This window comes from Trypanosoma melophagium (assembly GCF_022059095.1).
Source record: "Trypanosoma melophagium isolate St. Kilda chromosome Unknown ctg17segment0, whole genome shotgun sequence".
Lineage (NCBI taxonomy): Eukaryota > Euglenozoa > Kinetoplastea > Trypanosomatida > Trypanosomatidae > Trypanosoma > Trypanosoma melophagium.
In genome coordinates this window covers 1-17446 of record NW_027125145.1, presented here as the reverse complement: position 1 = coordinate 17446, position 17446 = coordinate 1, and the positions used below count along the sequence as shown (strand labels likewise).

At 40.6% G+C, this 17446-nt stretch overlaps 10 protein-coding genes across 11 annotated transcripts; all 10 read left to right on the top strand.

Moving 5' to 3' along the window:
- Positions 1 to 410: 410 nt before the first annotated feature.
- On the top strand, positions 411 to 2156 carry LSM04_008858 (zinc finger protein; the record flags this gene model as incomplete). The annotated part of the gene is made up of 1 exon (XM_067334238.1): positions 411 to 2156. One exon carries the CDS (start codon positions 411 to 413, stop codon positions 2154 to 2156), a length of 1746 nt encoding a protein of 581 aa, XP_067193427.1.
- A 460-nt stretch (positions 2157 to 2616) lies between these two features.
- LSM04_002922 (uncharacterized protein) lies at positions 2617 to 3599 on the top strand (the record flags this gene model as incomplete). 2 transcript variants are annotated; one of them, XM_067334236.1, is made up of 2 exons in its annotated part: positions 2617 to 2628; positions 2859 to 3050. In XM_067334236.1, the coding sequence occupies 2 exons, from the start codon at positions 2617 to 2619 to the stop codon at positions 3048 to 3050; spliced, it is 204 nt and encodes a 67-aa protein (XP_067193310.1). The 2 variants fall into 2 exon arrangements, with proteins under 2 accessions (XP_067193310.1, XP_067193311.1); XM_067334237.1 differs by lacking the exon at positions 2617 to 2628 and adding an exon at positions 3113 to 3599 and having other exon boundaries at positions 2898 to 3013.
- Positions 3600 to 3679: 80 nt separating this feature from the next.
- Positions 3680 to 4276, top strand: LSM04_002201 (uncharacterized protein; the record flags this gene model as incomplete). Its single annotated transcript, XM_067334235.1, has 1 exon — positions 3680 to 4276. One exon carries the CDS (start codon positions 3680 to 3682, stop codon positions 4274 to 4276), a length of 597 nt encoding a protein of 198 aa, XP_067193293.1.
- Positions 4277 to 4399: 123 nt separating this feature from the next.
- LSM04_005172 (uncharacterized protein) lies at positions 4400 to 5292 on the top strand (the record flags this gene model as incomplete). Its single annotated transcript, XM_067334233.1, has 2 exons — positions 4400 to 4595; positions 4634 to 5292. The coding sequence occupies 2 exons, from the start codon at positions 4400 to 4402 to the stop codon at positions 5290 to 5292; spliced, it is 855 nt and encodes a 284-aa protein (XP_067193351.1).
- A 424-nt stretch (positions 5293 to 5716) lies between these two features.
- LSM04_007918 (uncharacterized protein) lies at positions 5717 to 6601 on the top strand (the record flags this gene model as incomplete). The annotated part of the gene is made up of 1 exon (XM_067334232.1): positions 5717 to 6601. The coding sequence occupies one exon, from the start codon at positions 5717 to 5719 to the stop codon at positions 6599 to 6601; it is 885 nt and encodes a 294-aa protein (XP_067193407.1).
- A 333-nt stretch (positions 6602 to 6934) lies between these two features.
- Positions 6935 to 7939, top strand: LSM04_009664 (uncharacterized protein; the record flags this gene model as incomplete). Its single annotated transcript, XM_067334231.1, has 1 exon — positions 6935 to 7939. The coding sequence occupies one exon, from the start codon at positions 6935 to 6937 to the stop codon at positions 7937 to 7939; it is 1005 nt and encodes a 334-aa protein (XP_067193447.1).
- A 237-nt stretch (positions 7940 to 8176) lies between these two features.
- Positions 8177 to 11140, top strand: LSM04_007853 (Dis3-like cold-shock domain 2; the record flags this gene model as incomplete). The annotated part of the gene is made up of 1 exon (XM_067334230.1): positions 8177 to 11140. One exon carries the CDS (start codon positions 8177 to 8179, stop codon positions 11138 to 11140), a length of 2964 nt encoding a protein of 987 aa, XP_067193406.1.
- Positions 11141 to 11430: 290 nt separating this feature from the next.
- On the top strand, positions 11431 to 14733 carry LSM04_003488 (uncharacterized protein; the record flags this gene model as incomplete). The annotated part of the gene is made up of 1 exon (XM_067334229.1): positions 11431 to 14733. The coding sequence occupies one exon, from the start codon at positions 11431 to 11433 to the stop codon at positions 14731 to 14733; it is 3303 nt and encodes a 1100-aa protein (XP_067193322.1).
- Positions 14734 to 15033: 300 nt separating this feature from the next.
- LSM04_004915 (Pyridoxal-phosphate dependent enzyme) lies at positions 15034 to 16131 on the top strand (the record flags this gene model as incomplete). Its single annotated transcript, XM_067334228.1, has 1 exon — positions 15034 to 16131. The coding sequence occupies one exon, from the start codon at positions 15034 to 15036 to the stop codon at positions 16129 to 16131; it is 1098 nt and encodes a 365-aa protein (XP_067193347.1).
- Positions 16132 to 17187: 1056 nt separating this feature from the next.
- Positions 17188 to 17431, top strand: LSM04_006371 (uncharacterized protein; the record flags this gene model as incomplete). The annotated part of the gene is made up of 1 exon (XM_067334227.1): positions 17188 to 17431. A coding segment is annotated over one exon (244 nt), but the record flags the coding sequence as incomplete, so codon positions are not given.
- Positions 17432 to 17446: the final 15 nt, after the last annotated feature.

The window sequence follows — 17446 nt, the reverse complement described above, 5'->3', positions numbered from 1 at the left end:
ATGCTTAATCTTCTTGAGCTCTTCATATATATATATATATATATACGCCTGTGTGCGTGTGTGTATGTGTGATTTTGAAAGGAAGTGAATTGAAGTGGGAATAGATTATGTTTGTTTGTTTGTTTTTTCTGGTTCTTTTTCCTTTTACTTACTTTAGTGAACGAAGATGCCAATTTCTAAGAGAAATGAGATTTGGTGGCACAAATACGTACACGTCAAGAGAGAGAGAGGAAGAAGGGAAAAGGCAGATATAGCTTATTTTCGACTTGTTTTTTATTCTTTTTTTTTACTAGTTTATTTTTAATATTGGTATTATTATTATTGGTATTTCATGTTATGCATCATTATATGTTTCTCTCTCTTTTTTTTTTTTCATCTTTTATTCTATTATTTGCGGATCTGGAAAAGGAATGAGTGAAAATGAAGGGGTGGGTAGTAGTGAGTTATGCGAGGACGATAATAGAAGTATGTCCTCCGCTATGGATGCAGATCTCGCCTGGATTCCTGGAGAAGATGAACACATAGATGGTGAAATTGGCAATGGAGATGTTCATGGTGATTCTGATGATGAAAAGGATGAAGGACGTGAAGCAGATATGCCACGTTATATGGCATCAGCCCTCAGCAGTGTTCTTGCCACTGACTTGGCACGTCATCACAATTATCATGAAGAAGAAGAGGGCTTGATGAATGTATCCATGAAGGCGGTTTACCAGGGTTGTGATGAGGGGGCGCGAAAAAAAGTTTGTTGTATATGTGGGGATGCCGCATTATATACTTGTCCTGGCTGTAGTGCACGGACCTGTAGCATTACCTGTGTGCGTATGCACAAGCAGGAGTTTAACTGTACGGGAGAGCGTGATATTGCCAAAAAGGTTCCCCTAGGCGAGTTTACAGATAAACATCTAGAGCGAGATTATCACTTTCTAGAAGATGTTCGGCGAGTAGTTAATAATTGCGACCGTACATTTCCAAAGATGTGGCGCTATACTTTCCGTGCACTTCCACCGCCACTTCATGCCTTACGAGAGGCGGCTAAGAAACGTGGTGTTGTCTGTCAAATCACATCGGAAGGAATGGCGAAACGAGACGCCAACACCTCACGTTATGATCGCAAGACTGAGACTATCACATGGCGCTGTCAGTTTAATTTTCATAAACCAGATTTTAGTGTTGCGACCGACTGGGGTAGTGAACGTCATAGACTTGGGGATATTCTAGCGTATTGTTGGGCTACTAATCCACCATTACCATGCTTTCACATCAACAAACAGTACAATCGTGCCTCAAAATGGATTGGAACTGGGAAATATAATGATGCAGAACAGGAAGATAAAAAAGAGAAGTCAGAAGAGAAACAGGAACAGGAAGAAGAAAAAGAAGTCTCAGTTGAGGAAAGTAAGAAAGAAACTGTTGTGGACAGTGGTGATACACCGGAACCACAATCCCTGGAATGCAACAACAATCTTCGTTCCCAATCACAGGATCAACTCCAAGAGCACGACCAACAGGAACAGCAACAAACAGAAGAGATGTGGATACCTTCTAAAATTGATGTTTCTCCAGTCTTGTCCGAGATGAATAATAAGCGAGACGTGGAGTCTTTCATGGCAATGGAACCTATTATTATTCTGGCACAAGCTGAGCGGTTGGGACTTCAGCGAAAATACTTTCGTCTTTCCCCCTTTAGTACATTAAATGAAACTCTTCGTACACTTTTTTTTATTAACGAATACCCTGTTTTTGAAGTCATTCATGCCTCTGACCTAGAGCTATATCCACTTGTTACAGAAACGGACAAAGAAAACATTCGTGAAAGTTTCCGTATGACTCCTCGTCTACCTAAACCAGAGCGAAAACCACGACGCACAAAAGCTGATCTCACACCAGATGAGATTGAACGATATTCAAAGGTACCTTGTCGTATGTTTCTTGCTGGTCGTTGCAAGTTAACTGAGGATGATTGCCCTTATTGGCACTGTGAGTACAAGGACGTTCCAGCCTGTCGTAGTTTTGTTAAATTTGCGAGCTGTGAAAAGGGCGATCGATGTAGCTTCCGCCATGATCCTGCCGCAGTTGGTGCTGCTCGGAAGCGTGCCAGAGAAGAACGTCATCAAGCTTGCGTGCAGAGGAATAAGCGTCGTATCGAGTTTTAATAACAGGTTGAGGTGAGTAAGTCGAGAAAAGAAATAAAAAGATTTTTAAAAAAGGAAAAAGTAAAAAATGAGATTGAAAGAGCAGCTGAAGAAATGAATAAAAACAGCGACGGTTAAAACAAAGAAAACAGGGGTGCTAAAAAAAAAAAAAAAAAACGGTGGGCACCATGGTGGAAAGAAGATTGAAAAAAAAAACGAAAGTAAAATAGTTGCATTACCTCAATCATTAATGCATCAAAAATAAAAATAAATGTTTTATGAAAGAATATTTTCATTTGTCATACTTTAAAAGAGCATTCTTTTGACTGATATTGTTTTTCTCATTGAAGGTATTTTTCTTTTTGTTTTTCTGTTGTATTTCCTACCGGTTCTTTTTTGGTTGTATTGCCCTTTTATTTATTTATTTATTTATTTATTTATTTATTTGTCCGTTTCTCTGTTTGTTTTTTGCGTCGATAGAATGAATAGTCGGGTTGAGACGATCGCAAGAAAGGGAACAAAACGAAAAGGTGTGTGTTTGCATCTGCGATATAAATATATATAAATAAATATTTATCGGGGGCTTAGGGAGGGAATCTTGTGTTTTTTTTTTCTTCCCGTTTAGTGTTGCTGTCATCGTTAAAAATAAGAGGAGGATGGTTCAGAAGAAAATAAAAATCACAAAAGGAAATTACCCTTACAGTAATCTTACATGATGTAGAGGATACCTTTCTCACCCTGCAAGATGCCTTTAAAACGGCAATGCAGTTCTATGAGAAAGGAATTGCTCCACATGGTCTTCCACTCACGCAGCAGCAGGCGGTGGATATACTTGACGTGTATGACACACTTCTTGGTGTACAAACAGATGTACAGGCGTTACAACAGCAAAAAGAACTACAAGAACGAGAATAACAACAACGCGCCCATCTCGCATGACTCTCACTTGAGGGTAATTTCGCCGCCCTACTTGTCAGTCTCTTATCACGACATCTACCTCATGTTCATCCACTAGATGCGCAGCAGCATCAACCGTTTCTTGCACTCCGCATGCGATCCCTGTTTTCACTGCAGCGGCTCCTAATTGCCTGTAGCGAGTCCAGAGAAGATATCTGCCTCCTTTGTTTTCGTGTTGTGATACAGGATGGTCTTCTAAAGCAGCTACTACAGGCACTTGCGGAGTCCCCACATGAGCCACTGCGTCAGGGGGTTGGGGAGATGCCTTTCATATTTCTTGTGCGCATTCCCGACGGCCCCACGAGGGCGACAGTGCCAGCAGTGGAGGAAGAACTGAAGGAGGAGGAACCCCCAACGCGGCCGCGGCCGCCACTGCAAGAAGCCACACGGAAGACCCCGTCGCGCCGATGGAGGCCGCCGCTTGCCCCATCGAGACTGCCACTGCAGCAGCGGCTGTTCATCAGTTTCAAGAGTTCTTCGCAGAGGTCGCCACAAGTGGGGTGGTAGACGCACTCCTCTTACGAATAAGCAGTCAGAATCAAACACACTATCAACATAACAGTGGTAATGCCGCACGAGCACGAACAATGCGAATGCTGTTTCAGTATACACCTCCTGCCTTCGCACTGCCTCCTCGAATTCTACATAACCGCGAACTTTTAGCTATACTTTTGAAAGTCATAATAGACGCTGGCCGTGGTCGTACTGTTCCAGGTGAGGATTATGCTTCCTTTCAAATTAAAAATGTGGAGCTGGCCCGTTATCTTGCCATCATCGCTTCTCAGTCCTCCGCGTACCGTGAGCATCTTTCAAGAGAATTATGTGACTACCCACAATGGGGAACTGCAATCAAAAATGCCGTAGTATCTTTACTAAACGCAGCCTCTCTAGACTACTTCACTAACATCGAACTGTATGATATCACTGGGTTTCATCTTGACGGATTGAATGGAGTTAACTGGGATGTTAACAATACACCTCTTAATCAATACGTGGAAAAATTGTTTAAAGATCAGGTGGTGCGTGAAAGTGCAATGGAGAAGAGTGTAATATCTGAATATCAGACATCTTTGTCCTCAGTTGTAGACATCCGTGCTGCTGAAGACCAAGATAAAAAAAGTACGTCTCACCTTCATTCTCTTGGTTCATGCAACCAATATTACCTTTACTGTGGAGAGCAATAAGGCAGCTGAGAGTCCCCCAGCTGAGTTGAAGCCTAATTTTTCCGAGCCACACACACAGAGAAACGTACCTCACTACGATTCCCGAAGTCACCACCAGCTGCATTAACCAGAAAACAAAATCAGATGCAACAGCAACAAAAGCAGCAACGTCATTCAGGAAAACGTGAATCCGCTCCCTATTTAGATAATCTTCTTCATTCTAACTTACTTTATAAGGAGCAGAATACAACGACAAATGATGAAATAGAGGCAATGGCTATTGCATATGATAAATTTAACTCTTCCATGTCTCTTGTACTCAAGTACACTCAACATTATAGTAAAAAAAAGAAAAAGTTGAAGACGTTGTAGAGACAGAAGATGAATATCTTGTGCACACATCTAGATTAAAAAATCCATGGCACACTATTGTTGAAAATCAAAGACATAAAATATGGCAAGTCAGTGATCTAAAGGTAGGGGATCTCTTTTATTTCTCACTACCATTTGATGATATAGGAACCGATTTGTCGGATGCACTTGTATACAATGCCCGCAAACGCATAGTATACGTAAAGAGAGAACTTCTTACTGCACAACAAAGTAACAAGGGTCGTAGGTGGTTTCTTTATGACATGTTGGGAAATATTATGCCCAATGTTATGATACATCTTGAGGACCCTAAGACTTTTTTACAAAATTATGGTGGAGATGGTATTCGCTTCCCTATTTTCCTTTTCCGTGAAAAGGAATTGCACTTTGGTGAACGTGCTCTACATCCAGGAAATGTTGTAGAAGTGATTGATCAAATTCGTTTTTACATTTCTCAAAATGTTGAAAAAAGTATTGGTATAGATGGCGCACGTTTACTACAGCTCACCCAACAGCTAGATGATATTGAAAAAGGTGTGAACGTAAACTCTCTATTTGACGCATATTCACCCTCTGTACCACTCTTTGCTGTTTGTGAAGACGAAGATGATGCTGGTGGTTACGGTCATGGCACAAGCAGCTCCGATTCTGAAATAAGGGATTAGAGATTAAGAAGTGTTGTTTCTCTTCTAAAAAATAGTATTATCTATCGTTCATTTCCCTTTGTTTTTCGTTATTTTTTTTTTTTCTTTATATTATTATTATTATTATTATTATTATTACTTTGTTGTGTTTTATTTGTGAATACACAAAACTATTATCGATACGGTTATCATCTTTACACACAAGGGTTTTTTTGTTCTGAATGTTTCTCTTCTTTTTCTTCCTCCTCTCCCAGAAAAGAAAAATATCTTGTGTGTGTGTGTGTTTGCTGATGCAAATATTGTACATTCCATTCTCTTTTTTCCATTTTTTTTTTTTATTGTGCTGTGGTGTAGTAGATTGTCTCTTCAAGGGGAAAAATAAAAAGAGAAAAGGAAGAGTGTTGTCTAACGTTAGAAGTAGTTTGTAAAAAAAAACAAAGAAGTAATGGAAGCTGGAGATGAAGTGGAGGTCCTTCAGGATCCGTCCATGTATACCCAATCCATTCACAAGGATAACGGAGCTCGCTGGGTGCGTGGTCTTACTCCTGTAGATGCTGAGGTAGAGAATCAAGAGCAGGAATATCAGAGAACCGTAATAAGAAGACCACTCTCTATATTTAAATTAAGATCTTTGATGGAACACTGGTTGTGCATCCCAATCTTCTTTGGTGTATTTTCCTTTATTTGTACTGCGTTTTTTATTGCCACGTTAACTGAAGAATTCACATTGAATTTCCCCCCTAATGAGGAAAAGTTATGGGTATATGCTGCGGAGCCAGAAGAGGGATTCAGGATGTTCCTTTACAAACTCTGGTACTTATGGGGTGTCTCTTCTTTTCAAGCATTATTTGGCCTGACACTTGCATGGTCTATTGGTACCGCTGCTCGTCTCTTTTCTGCACTTTGTGGAGTTGGAATCTCACTACTATCTCTTATGGCAATTATGGGTCAACTCTTAATGTTATGGGTAGCCTGCGGTATATCACCATTAAGTAAGAGGCATGAATGTAATGTCCCATTTACCTTGTATTGGACCTTTAGTGTCGGTCGTACGGGTGGACCACTTCTTGCTTTGTGGTGTATATCTCCTGTCCTAGACATTATACAGGGGTCCCGTTTTTACTGGAGAATTTTGTTAGGTGTACCTCTTTTTATGTACATCTTTGGAGTAACATTATTGGTACTAGATGAGTCCTCGTCAGAAAGGGGTTTCCTCTTGTATTTGTGTTGTTGTTGTGCGGCACTTGTGAGTTGGGCTTCTTTAATAGTATCGTGTATTAAACAGAGGAAGTTTCAAGTTGTATATACCACAAAGCAACACAAAGAATGATAAGCTATTCTGTTGGAGGCATGCTCTTTCGACCGGGACCACTTTTTTTTTATTTTGAAAGAGAGTCCAGGTTTCTCTTTAGTTGACTTCAATAATGTCCCCACCACAAGAAGTGCCTCGGCGTTCCCTTGAGGGGTGGGGGATTGGTTTAGAAATCTTGTAATGCTCATTATTTCCCTGAAAAACTAAAAAAAAAAAAAAAAACAAATCTGTTCTCGTATCATGTTACGTTTTTCTTTTGCCATTTTATTTATTTTGGATTCTGTAAATGTGTTTGTGTTTGTTGTTGTTGCCCTTGTTTCCTTTGTATTTAGGAAGGAGGTGTCGGAGGTGATGGCTGTTCATCTCCTACCACCAGTGCACGCGAGTCTGTCATTGCGATTGCTGGACTGTTCCTCTTGTGCTCTTATGCATACCTTGCAGCAGAAACAGATTACGGTTCCTTCTCATAGTCTTGCAAAATTTGCCTTGGATATTGCCACGGGTTCTGTTGTTGTGGGAGGAGCAACAGAAGTCCTGGTGCCATTTTCTCTCTTAAAGTGTGTGCATGACTTTTTTGAGTCTACATCTGCTGATGGAAAGCGACGGGCGGCATGGGATACACTGGTGATTGATGATCGTTTGGTTATTCTTACCTCCCCACGTGATGTGCCACATCTTATAGCGGAGTTTCCTCGGTACACCAATGTGTGTATGTGTGTCCCGTCCGGACCACTCTGCTCGCGGATGCTCTTTGACCAAACCCCGCTGGAGGCGTTCTTCTCGGAGCACCTAACGCCTGCGATGACGGCGCTATCAGAAGTCTCACCGCGGGAGTACCGCTGCACCGCGTGGCTTCGCTCCTCCCTCTCGTGCCGGTTCGAGGGGCCGTATGTGCCGGCGGGGCGGGTGGCGGAGACGGCGGCGCGGCTGCTCGGCGGGGCGCACGGCGGCGGCTGCGAGCGGGTGGTGTACGAGGAGGGCGTGGCGGGGGTGACGCCGCGGTGGGTGGAGACGGCGGTGGCGGCGGCGGCGGCGTGCGGCGTGGGGGCCGGGCGGATGTTCCTCGCCGCCTGCCGGGGGGGATCGGCGGGGGATCTCGTCGCTCGCGCAGCGGCGGTGGGGGTCGGAGGGGCGGCGGTCTGCGCAGCGCCAGGTCCGCTCTTCCCACACGCCGGGGAGCTGCTGGGGCCCAGTGACGTGCTGCAGCTCGCCTGCGGTTGGAATGATGTCAGCGGGCAGCTCAGCGCGGAGGAACTGGTATCCCTCGAGGACTCCATCGAGTTCTCCAAGACACTTGCTACGGAGTGGGAGGCATGGCTGAAGCGCTGGGGAAAAGAAAAAAAACCCTCTGCTTGAAGCTAGTGTTGATACTGTTACCATTTGTTGCTGTTGTTGTTGTTGTTGTTTTATTTTTTCGAAGTTTCTCTATTTTTCTCTATTTCTTTCTTTCTTTCTTTCTTTCTGAATGCGTTTGGAGGGGGTCTCTCTATTTCTTTTCTTTCCCTCCTTGTTTTTGGTTCTTTTTTTTTTTTTGTTTTTACCGTTGAAAACACGTAACATATTCACATTTTTATTATATTAGAATCTTTGGTGATGTTTGCTAAGAAACGGTCAGCCGTTCACCAGGTCCGAGGACATGCAACAAAACGGGGTTGTAATGGCATTACACGCAATGACATTGGCTGCGGCATAGTCGGTTGCTCACTGTGTGTAAATGCCGTATGTGGCACCCGTGGTGCCTCCATACTTCCAACTTCACCTATAGTGATTCCAGACACCAATGTGGTGCTTCACAATATGAATGCCCTTGAAGATGCACGAGTTCAGAATATTGTTTTCTTATCTACCGTTGTGTCGGAGGTACAGAACCGTAACAAGGCAATTTACGCAAGAGTTCAACGTCTTATTGCTGTAGAGCAAAAGCAGTGCTATGTTTTTCCCAATGACCGTCATGAGCAAACTCATTGCATAGTGGAAAGAGATGAAACACCAAACGATTTCAATGACCGCTGTATTCGAGTGACGGCAAAGTGGTACGGGCAGCATGTCACCTCAGCTTTCCCAACAGCAACTCCAAACGTTTTTCTCGTTTCACATGACAAGTTGCTTCGGCAGGCTCTCAATGCTCAAACAGAGGAGTGTCATACACCAAACCTCTCATGTGTTACACTTCGTCAGTTTCTGGAACAAACAGTAACCGCTGGTTCAGATTTGCTAGAAAAAATTCAATATGAGCAACCTGCCGGTATGAAGGAGTCACTTACCACTGGAGGCATATTTGTACCCCACTTGACTGAAAGCGCACTAGAGGTTGGTATACAAAATGGTGTATACCTCCGTAGTAAACTACGTGTAAGTGAGACGAATTGCTTTTTCGGTGAAATACGTGGGGAATGGGATGGACGACCTTTTACAAGAGTGTTGTTACCAGGAAGATCTAATCTTAATCGTGCTATTCATGGCGATATTGTGGTTGTTGAGATACTACCCGTTTCTTTATGGCGTGGACGCAAGGATGCTCAGCCACTTGATGATAACACTTCTCATTCAACAGCTGTTGAACTTGGTTATGACCCTGTAGGGCGTGTTGTTGGTATTACAGATATGCAACGCAGACCTTTCTGTGGTAGTATTGACGTAGAAGAACTTAAACGAATTGGTGCTTCCTCTGGATCAGGTTTAGGTAATGTAAGCGTCTTATTTCAACCAAAGGACAATCGTATTCCTCGTATTCGTATATCTACAAGACATATAGAAGATTTAAAAGACAAGAGATTAAGTGTTATTATTGATGAATGGCCAGAATACAGCAGTTTTCCTTTAGGACATTATGTTGAAGTAATTGGTACTATTGGTGATAAGGATACAGAAGCAAAGGTAATCTTACTTGAAAATGACATCCCACACTATGATTTTAGTGAAGCAGTGTATGATTGTCTTCCAAAAGGTCAGTGGAGTGTATCACAAGAGGAGTTAGCGAAGAGGCTTGATCTTCGAGATCTCTGTGTTGTTAGTGTTGATCCACTTGGGTGTCGTGATATTGATGACGCTTTACACTGTCGTGTAGTGAATGGAAACCATCTTGAAGTTGGAGTACATATTGCAGATGTTACACATTTTCTACAAGAAAATACTGCAATGGATGAGGAAGCAGCAAAACGCAGTACAAGTGTTTATCTTGTAGATAGACGTATTAACATGCTTCCTCAACTTCTTACTGAAAATCTTTGTTCTATTGTTGAAAAAGAAGACCGTTATGCATTTTCTATCATGTGGGAATTTGATGAGAACTATAATGTTGTACGTGACTACTTTGGGAAAACTGTGATTCGATCTCGAGCAGCACTTTACTATGGTGATGCACAGCGTATGATTGATAACCCTGAAGATAACAGTGAAATTGCAGTATCTTTACGTCATTTAATGAAACTCAGTCGTCATTTTAAACAAAAACGAGAAAAAGATGGTGCACTATTCCTTGCTTCTCAGGAATTTAAATTTAAGGTGGATAATGAACATGTAAATCCTACAGATATGCAAGTATATCAAACTTTTGAGGCAAATTCTATGATTGAAGAATGGATGCTTTTTGCTAACGCAGCAGCTGCACAAAAAGTATACGAAAATTATCCTCGTTGGACACTCCTACGTCGTCATGAACGTCCTGCAGAAAATGCTTTTGATACATTAAATGAGGCACTTAAAGAAAAAATTGGTATGTCTCTTGATGATACAACATCATTAACATTAAATAACTCACTAAATCTTTGTATTGATCCGAACGATGAGTATTTGAATAAACTTATTCGTATTCTCGTCACACGTTGTCTGCGACAGGCACAATATTTCTCTAGTAGTGAAGTTTCAAAAGATGAGTTTTATCATTTCGGTCTTGCCATGCCTATTTATACCCACTTTACTTCTCCTATTCGTCGATACGCTGATGTTATTGTACACCGACAACTAGCTGCTGCACTTGGTATTATGAATGTGAGTGAGACACATATGGACACTGCCAAAATGGAAGCACTTGCTGCTAATATTAACTATCGTCACGAACAAGCACAGCGGGCGGGACGTGACTCTCAGAATCTCTTTACTGGATTCTATATACGTAATTTCGCTAACCAGGCTATACCTCCAGAGGATGGATATGTTGTGAAACTCTCTGAAACCCATGTGTTTGTACTCGTTCCAAAGTATGGACAAGAGGGGAAGATTCCAAAGGAGCAACTTGTGCGTGTACCGAATCTTCTTGACAAGGTTCAGGTCGGTATTGAGATACAACAACGGGGGGATGTACTTCGTACTACCCTGACATTTTCACTGATTGGATTGATGAAGGAGGGTGGTGATGTAGAAAGTACGGTGTCCCCTGAAGAAGAAGCAAATGATGATTCAAGGGGAGAAGAGCCAGCACGTAAGAAAACTCGTATTTTGGAGAATAATAAGGATAATAATAACAACGATAAAAAAAACAACAACGACGACGATAGTGGTGACGCGAAGGACAAGATCAACAAGAATATCTGTGAAAGTACAGAAAAAAATGCGTAAATCGTCGGCTTCCTCGTTTAAAGGAGTCGTGAATATATATATATATATATATATATTCACTGATATATTTCCTTGACAAGAGGAAATTATATTGTTAAAGTGGATATTATTTTTTGCAGAAAAGATTTTTCTTTTTTGATTATTTTTTGCTTCCTTCTTTTTTGTTCTTGTCCTGTTCTTTAATTTTCATTATATTTATTTATTTATTTTTCCTTTTCTATTTATTTATTCTTGTTCTATGACTTCTCGACACTATCGCTATGAAAGGAATAGTGTAGTTGTTTGTTTGAATGAGTAGAAAGTTGGTTGCTCTACTGGGGCGAATCGCCTCTCCGCTTTTGGCTGTTCGTCTGACGAAAGAGGAATTATGTCTTTCAATGGCTGCTGTATCTCGTCTGTTACTTAGACGGGATGAAATCGCAGGCATTCATCTTGATGCGATCGCAAAACGGGCACAGCGTGTTAGCCCTTTGTGTACTCCTACAGAGATAGGGATGATTTCTGATGGTGCTGCAGCGCTTTTCTGTGGACGTGTTGAATTAGTTGATGCACTTATTAGCGATTTGTATATAGCAATAAAGAAAGATATTCTTTGTCGTATTAGTCAAGTGACGGCTGTCGTCCGTTACTCAGAGATTTTAGAAACGTATTACAGTGAAACAGTTCCCGTACTTTTAAAGTCTGGAGCAAAATTACTACATAAGAATGATACTTTTAACGTCTTGGATCCTTTTCTGCGGCTCGCAAAGTCACACTTGTCAGTAGAAGAATTCAGTACAATGCTAGACGAATTACGAAAAAAAGCAACAGATGAACAGGTTAACTGGATTAACACAGCATGTGGTCGTTTGGATGATGCAACTATATCTAAACTGGATGGAAGAGGAAATAAGAAAGAAGGAAAAGGGTTAGAAGAAGAAGAAGAAGAAGAAGAAGAAGAAAACGGTTGGACTGCGTCACGTACACGGAAGTGGCTCTCCCTTCGTGTGCGAGATAAGAAACACTGGACACCATCAGAGGCTGTGCAGGCATTAGAGTTGTATGCATATTTTGCTGTTCGTGACCCTGTATTAAATGAAAAAATTCAAGATGCTACAATTTCTGTAATACCCAAAGCTAGTAAATCGGAAATAAATGAAATTCGCAAGGTTGTCATGACCTCCTTTTATCTTTTTTCAAGAGTTCGGGAGGAGCTAACTCATTACAGCTCAAACTTAAGCGAAACGTCAGGAATGAATAATAATAATAATAATAATAATAATAATAATAATAATAATAATAATACTATTATTATGGAAAGTAAAAGTTCTATCTCTTCGCTAGCAAAGAGATTTAGAACATCTCAAGCATATGAGAATTTGTTGGTGGGTCGAAAAATACCAGAGGATTGGATGTTTGAGGTAATGCAAGAACAAGATGGTGCAGCTCCTGTAGATGTGGCAGCACAGGCTGCTTGCATTTTTGCTGAAAAAGGAGAAATTCCAGAGGGTATTATTTTACAGATCTCCGCACATGTAGAAGATCTTTCTTTGTGTGGATTTGCAGCCTTTCTTCGAGCGGTTCGTCGAGACTCTTCTGGGGCATTGTTACCACAATCTGGAGCTATTTTTCGTAAATTTGCTGTGAAAGGTATTCGAGAGGCAAATCTAGAAACCTTAAAGCAAATATGCATGGCGTGTACACTTCCTTTTCCCCGTGGTACATGTGAAAAGGAGGGTTCTCTCCTTGAAAAGGATCAACATAACTTAGAAGAGACTGTTATTACACAGTTACTTTCAATTATGCGTGACAACTCTTCAATTTCTTTCATGTGTGAAATAGCAAAGGTGGTAAATTCTATTGACAAAATGAATGAAGTTGTACAATTCGTTTGCCAAAGCGTATGTACACAGAAAGAAATAAGAGTGGGTGATGCATTAGCCCTCTTGGACATGTTACTTTGCCGTAGCTACGTCCATGAACCTTTACTTGATATAATGGAACCTGTTTTTTGCAAACTAGTGGAATCTATAACTGTACAAATAGAGAATGGTGGTGAAATTACTGAAATGGAAGTTCAACAAGCTTCCAAATTTGCCACATTACAAGCTTCTTTTGATGCCCCTGATTTTGAGGTAGTGGCAACCAGGTTAATACACGCCGTTGAGCAAAGTATGGAACGCGTTCCTGTAGAATTGCTTCCAGGAGTAGGTTTGCTTTGTCAACGGTACAGACGAGATGCCACAGTTCAGAAGATTCAAAATAAACTTATTGATTCTGTTCAGAACCTTTCTGACAACGCTCTTGAATCACTTGTTCAGTTATCTGCAAAAGAGGAGAGTACAATATTGAAGGAACTTGTTAGTCAAATCACCTCTGTTGTAGCTAGACGGTTAGCCCATCAGCGGGTATTACCTCCAGATCTTGTTGGTCTGACAGTGGTATTACACTGTCGTCATTGCGGCCCAAAAGATGCTGTTGAAGAAACTCTGACAGATTACCTATTAGAATGGATGGAAGCATTAAGTTCGGAAGTGTACGTTTATTTGTCTCGTTTTGTACATTTGGGTTGTGTTTCGGAATCATTTACAAATGGTATCATAGATGAATTTCCCCGTCGCTTAAACCTTATTACCCCAACTGATATTGCTCTTATTGTTTTTGGTCTTGGAGAAGTTACTGGTGTGGGACAAAGACTTTCTCATCAACTCATTACTGAGAAATGCTCTGATTACGTAGTTGACCACTCAAATGAATTCTGGAGTGGAAAGGATATTGCTCGTCTCATTTATGGATTTTCTCGTATGCAGTGTACGAAACGGAGTGTATACAATGTCTTTGCAACACGATTGGCGATGCGGCCTATATTGTCATCTATGGATCAAGAATCTATTAGTCTTGCTGTTGGTGCCTTTGGTCGCTCTAAGTATCTTGATAAAAAACTTTTTGATAGTTTCTCACGTCGAATATTAGAACAATTGAATAATCTTAAAGCTGCCGATTTGATGCTAACTATTAGAGGATTTAGTCGTGTAATGCTATTAAATAACACTCTGTATGAGAATCTTGGTACCAAGGCTGCAGAAAAGGCGAATGAATTTCCAATAGATTCTCAATGTACTATGCTTGCTTCTTTTGGTTCTTTAGGTATAGAACATGAAAAACTTGCGACGCGAATGCTTGATGGTATTGTCAGTAAACTTGAAGAACTAGGGGATGCCAATAAAGCTACAGATATTATTGCCTCTTTATGGCAAATGAATTATGATGTGGAAAGTGACAAGCGTGTGGCACAGTTAACCGATTGGATTATTGATAAATCAGAAGAACTTAACGGCAATTCCATTGGAAAACTCTGTTATATACTGAGTGATACAAATTGGAGACATGTTCCACTTATTCGGGCTATTGCCGAACAGTCAGTTCGATTGCAGGCACAAGAAAATGTTTCGCCAGAGTGTTGCAGAGCAGTACTGGATACACTAGGCACATTTATGATTCATCATGAAGGAGCGAGGGAAAACCTCTCAATACTAGGAAGGAGTGTAAGCAAGGAGAGGATTCAACTTTCAGAAGAGGAAGAGCAGCAAATTCAACTTCTACTAAGGCGTTAGTACCGTTGAAATCTTCACATATTTCTTTTCTTTTGAATCATATAAATATTTTCTTATTTTTTTTTTCTCCTTTTATATTTTGCTTATTGTGCATTTGTGTGTGTCTGTGTGTGGTTTCTTGATACATTAAAAGAATAAAGTAATATCTGAGAGGACTAGGGGTTTCTCTTTTTTTTTCTATTAAGTAACTTCTTTTCTTTTTTTTTCTTCTTCTATTATTCTCATTGTGATGAAAAGGGAGACGTGTTTGTCGTATCTGCGACAGAAATAGATATAACCAAAAATAAAAATAAAAACCCAATGACAGTTGATAGACGATTCTGCGTTCTTGACTCTGTGGTTGACGCAATTGGTTCCACTCCATGCATTCGATTAAATCGCACACCCCAAAAACATGGTGTGCGTTGTGAGGTTGTTGCAAAATGTGAGTTTTTAAATCCTGGTGGCAGTGTGAAGGATCGTATTGCACGACAAATGATTCTCGACGCTGAGGCAACAGGTAGACTACGCGCGAATGAGACTCTTGTTGAACCTACAAGTGGAAACACCGGTATAGGACTAAGTATGGTGGCAGCAGTGAGAGGATACAAGATGTTCATCGCAATGCCAAAGAAGATGTCACATGAAAAGGAGGTGACGCTTCAAGCACTTGGGGCTAATGTAATACGTACTGAAACATCATTACCGTCAGATCACCCAGACAGTCTCATTGGTGTGGCACGTCGATTAGAGAGGGAAAAGGGCTATGTATTACTGGATCAATATAAAAATCCAAGTAATTCCAAGGCACACTATGAGGGCACGGCGCAGGAAATATACGATCAATGTGGTGGTAAGATTGATATGGTGGTGATTGGAGCTGGAACTGGAGGTACAGTGTCTGGTATAGGAAAAAAACTAAAAGAACTACTGCCTAATATTATTGTCGTTGGTGTCGATCCGTATGGGAGCATTTTGGCAGATCCATCTGATGTTCAAAGTACAAATGCACCGTATCTTGTTGAGGGTATTGGATACGATTTTGTACCCGATGTCTGTGAAAGACAATATGTTGATAAATGGGTAAAGTGCCATGATAAGGAGAGTTTTGAACTTGCTTCAGAAATTCACCACGATGAGGGTCTCCTTGTAGGTGGTAGTAGTGGTTCCGCTATGTGGGGAGTATTGCAAGCGGCAAAATATCTTCGCCCTGACCAGCGTTGCGTGGTGTTGTTTCCTGACAGTATTCGTAATTATATGACAAAATTCCCAGACAAAAATTGGCTAATTGAAAAGGGTTTACTTGAAGGTGAAGTAACACGTCCGACATATGAGGCGCTTCAGGCGCAACTGGCTGAAGCAAAGAAAAAATTGAGCGAATACGAATCTAAATACGGCCTCGAAAATGACAAAAAATAGGAGTATCAGAAAAAGAAAAAGTATAATTTAAAGGCACAAATACCAAGAAAGGCAAAAAAAAACTATGTGGATATTTAAAGGACAAAATTGACAATGAGAAAATAAATTTAAAAAAAGATGGGAAAACATATATTATTGTGAGTAAATGATGACAATGATTACAGTGGTGTATTCAGGGGAGGAATTCATTTTATTAGGTGATCATGTGAATGTGTGTTTATTTGGGGTACACTATTTATATTTACCAACACAGGAAAGTAAGATGGGGCCCTATTGTCGTTATGGATGGGAAATGATGAGTTAAAAGAGGCTCCACTGGTAGTAACCATGGATACTAGTCTGTTGTATCAAATTATCTATTTAAGCGTTTTTTTTTTTTTTTTTTGCTGTGATATTTGTGGAAAAGTGGAGTAGGGCTTCATTTGTAATTACCTGATGAAACACAGATATTATATATATATATATATTATATTTTAAGGGTTTGATATGTTAGAAGCTTGTGAAAAAAAAAAAATGAGCCGTTACCAAATGAGTTTAAATAAATGAGAGAGGGGTTTCCTGTATCTAGCTTCTTTCTTTAACAATTATCTTTTTTTGTGTACCTAGAGATACCCCGTTGGAACTAGCGAGTGTTTTATTTTTCCCCATCCCACAACCGTCACCTTGTCCCCCAGAGAAAGGAGTCTCGTAGTTGTGGGACCCCAAGGATTGTAACACTGAAAGTTCACAATTAGTTCGGATCTCATAAATCTTATATATGAATTTTTTTTTCTTGCTAACGAATTTATTGTTTTTAAAAGAATTCATAAAAAATTGGATGCCCGGTATCCTGAAAATAACTTTTTCTTTTTTTGTCTTCTCCTTTGTAGGTTTGTGGGAAACCAAGGCGGAATCCAAGCACATATTTGGTTTCTTGTCACTATCCCTCCTGTACCCTGTGCGTGCGTGAGTCTCCGAGGGGTAAGTAAAAAAGGAACGTATTTGTTCTACTACTATTGAATATAACACTTATTTATTAACTCAATTTTTTACATAAGTTTTTTTTTTTAACAAAGCATGAACAAAGAGGAAAGAACACGGTACGACCGCCAGGTCCGCTTATGGGGTAAGGCTACACAGGAACAACTAGGGCAAACGGAGGTGTATGTTAATGGAATAACTTCCGCCACTGCAGAAATTTCAAAAAATCTGGTTTTGGCTGGTGTTTGTAGAGTAATTGTAAACGATGAGGCTAATATTGAGGAAACCGATATAGATACCAGCTTTCTAGTACAGAGCTGGAATCCAGGTGAGACGAGGGGTGAAGTATCTGTTA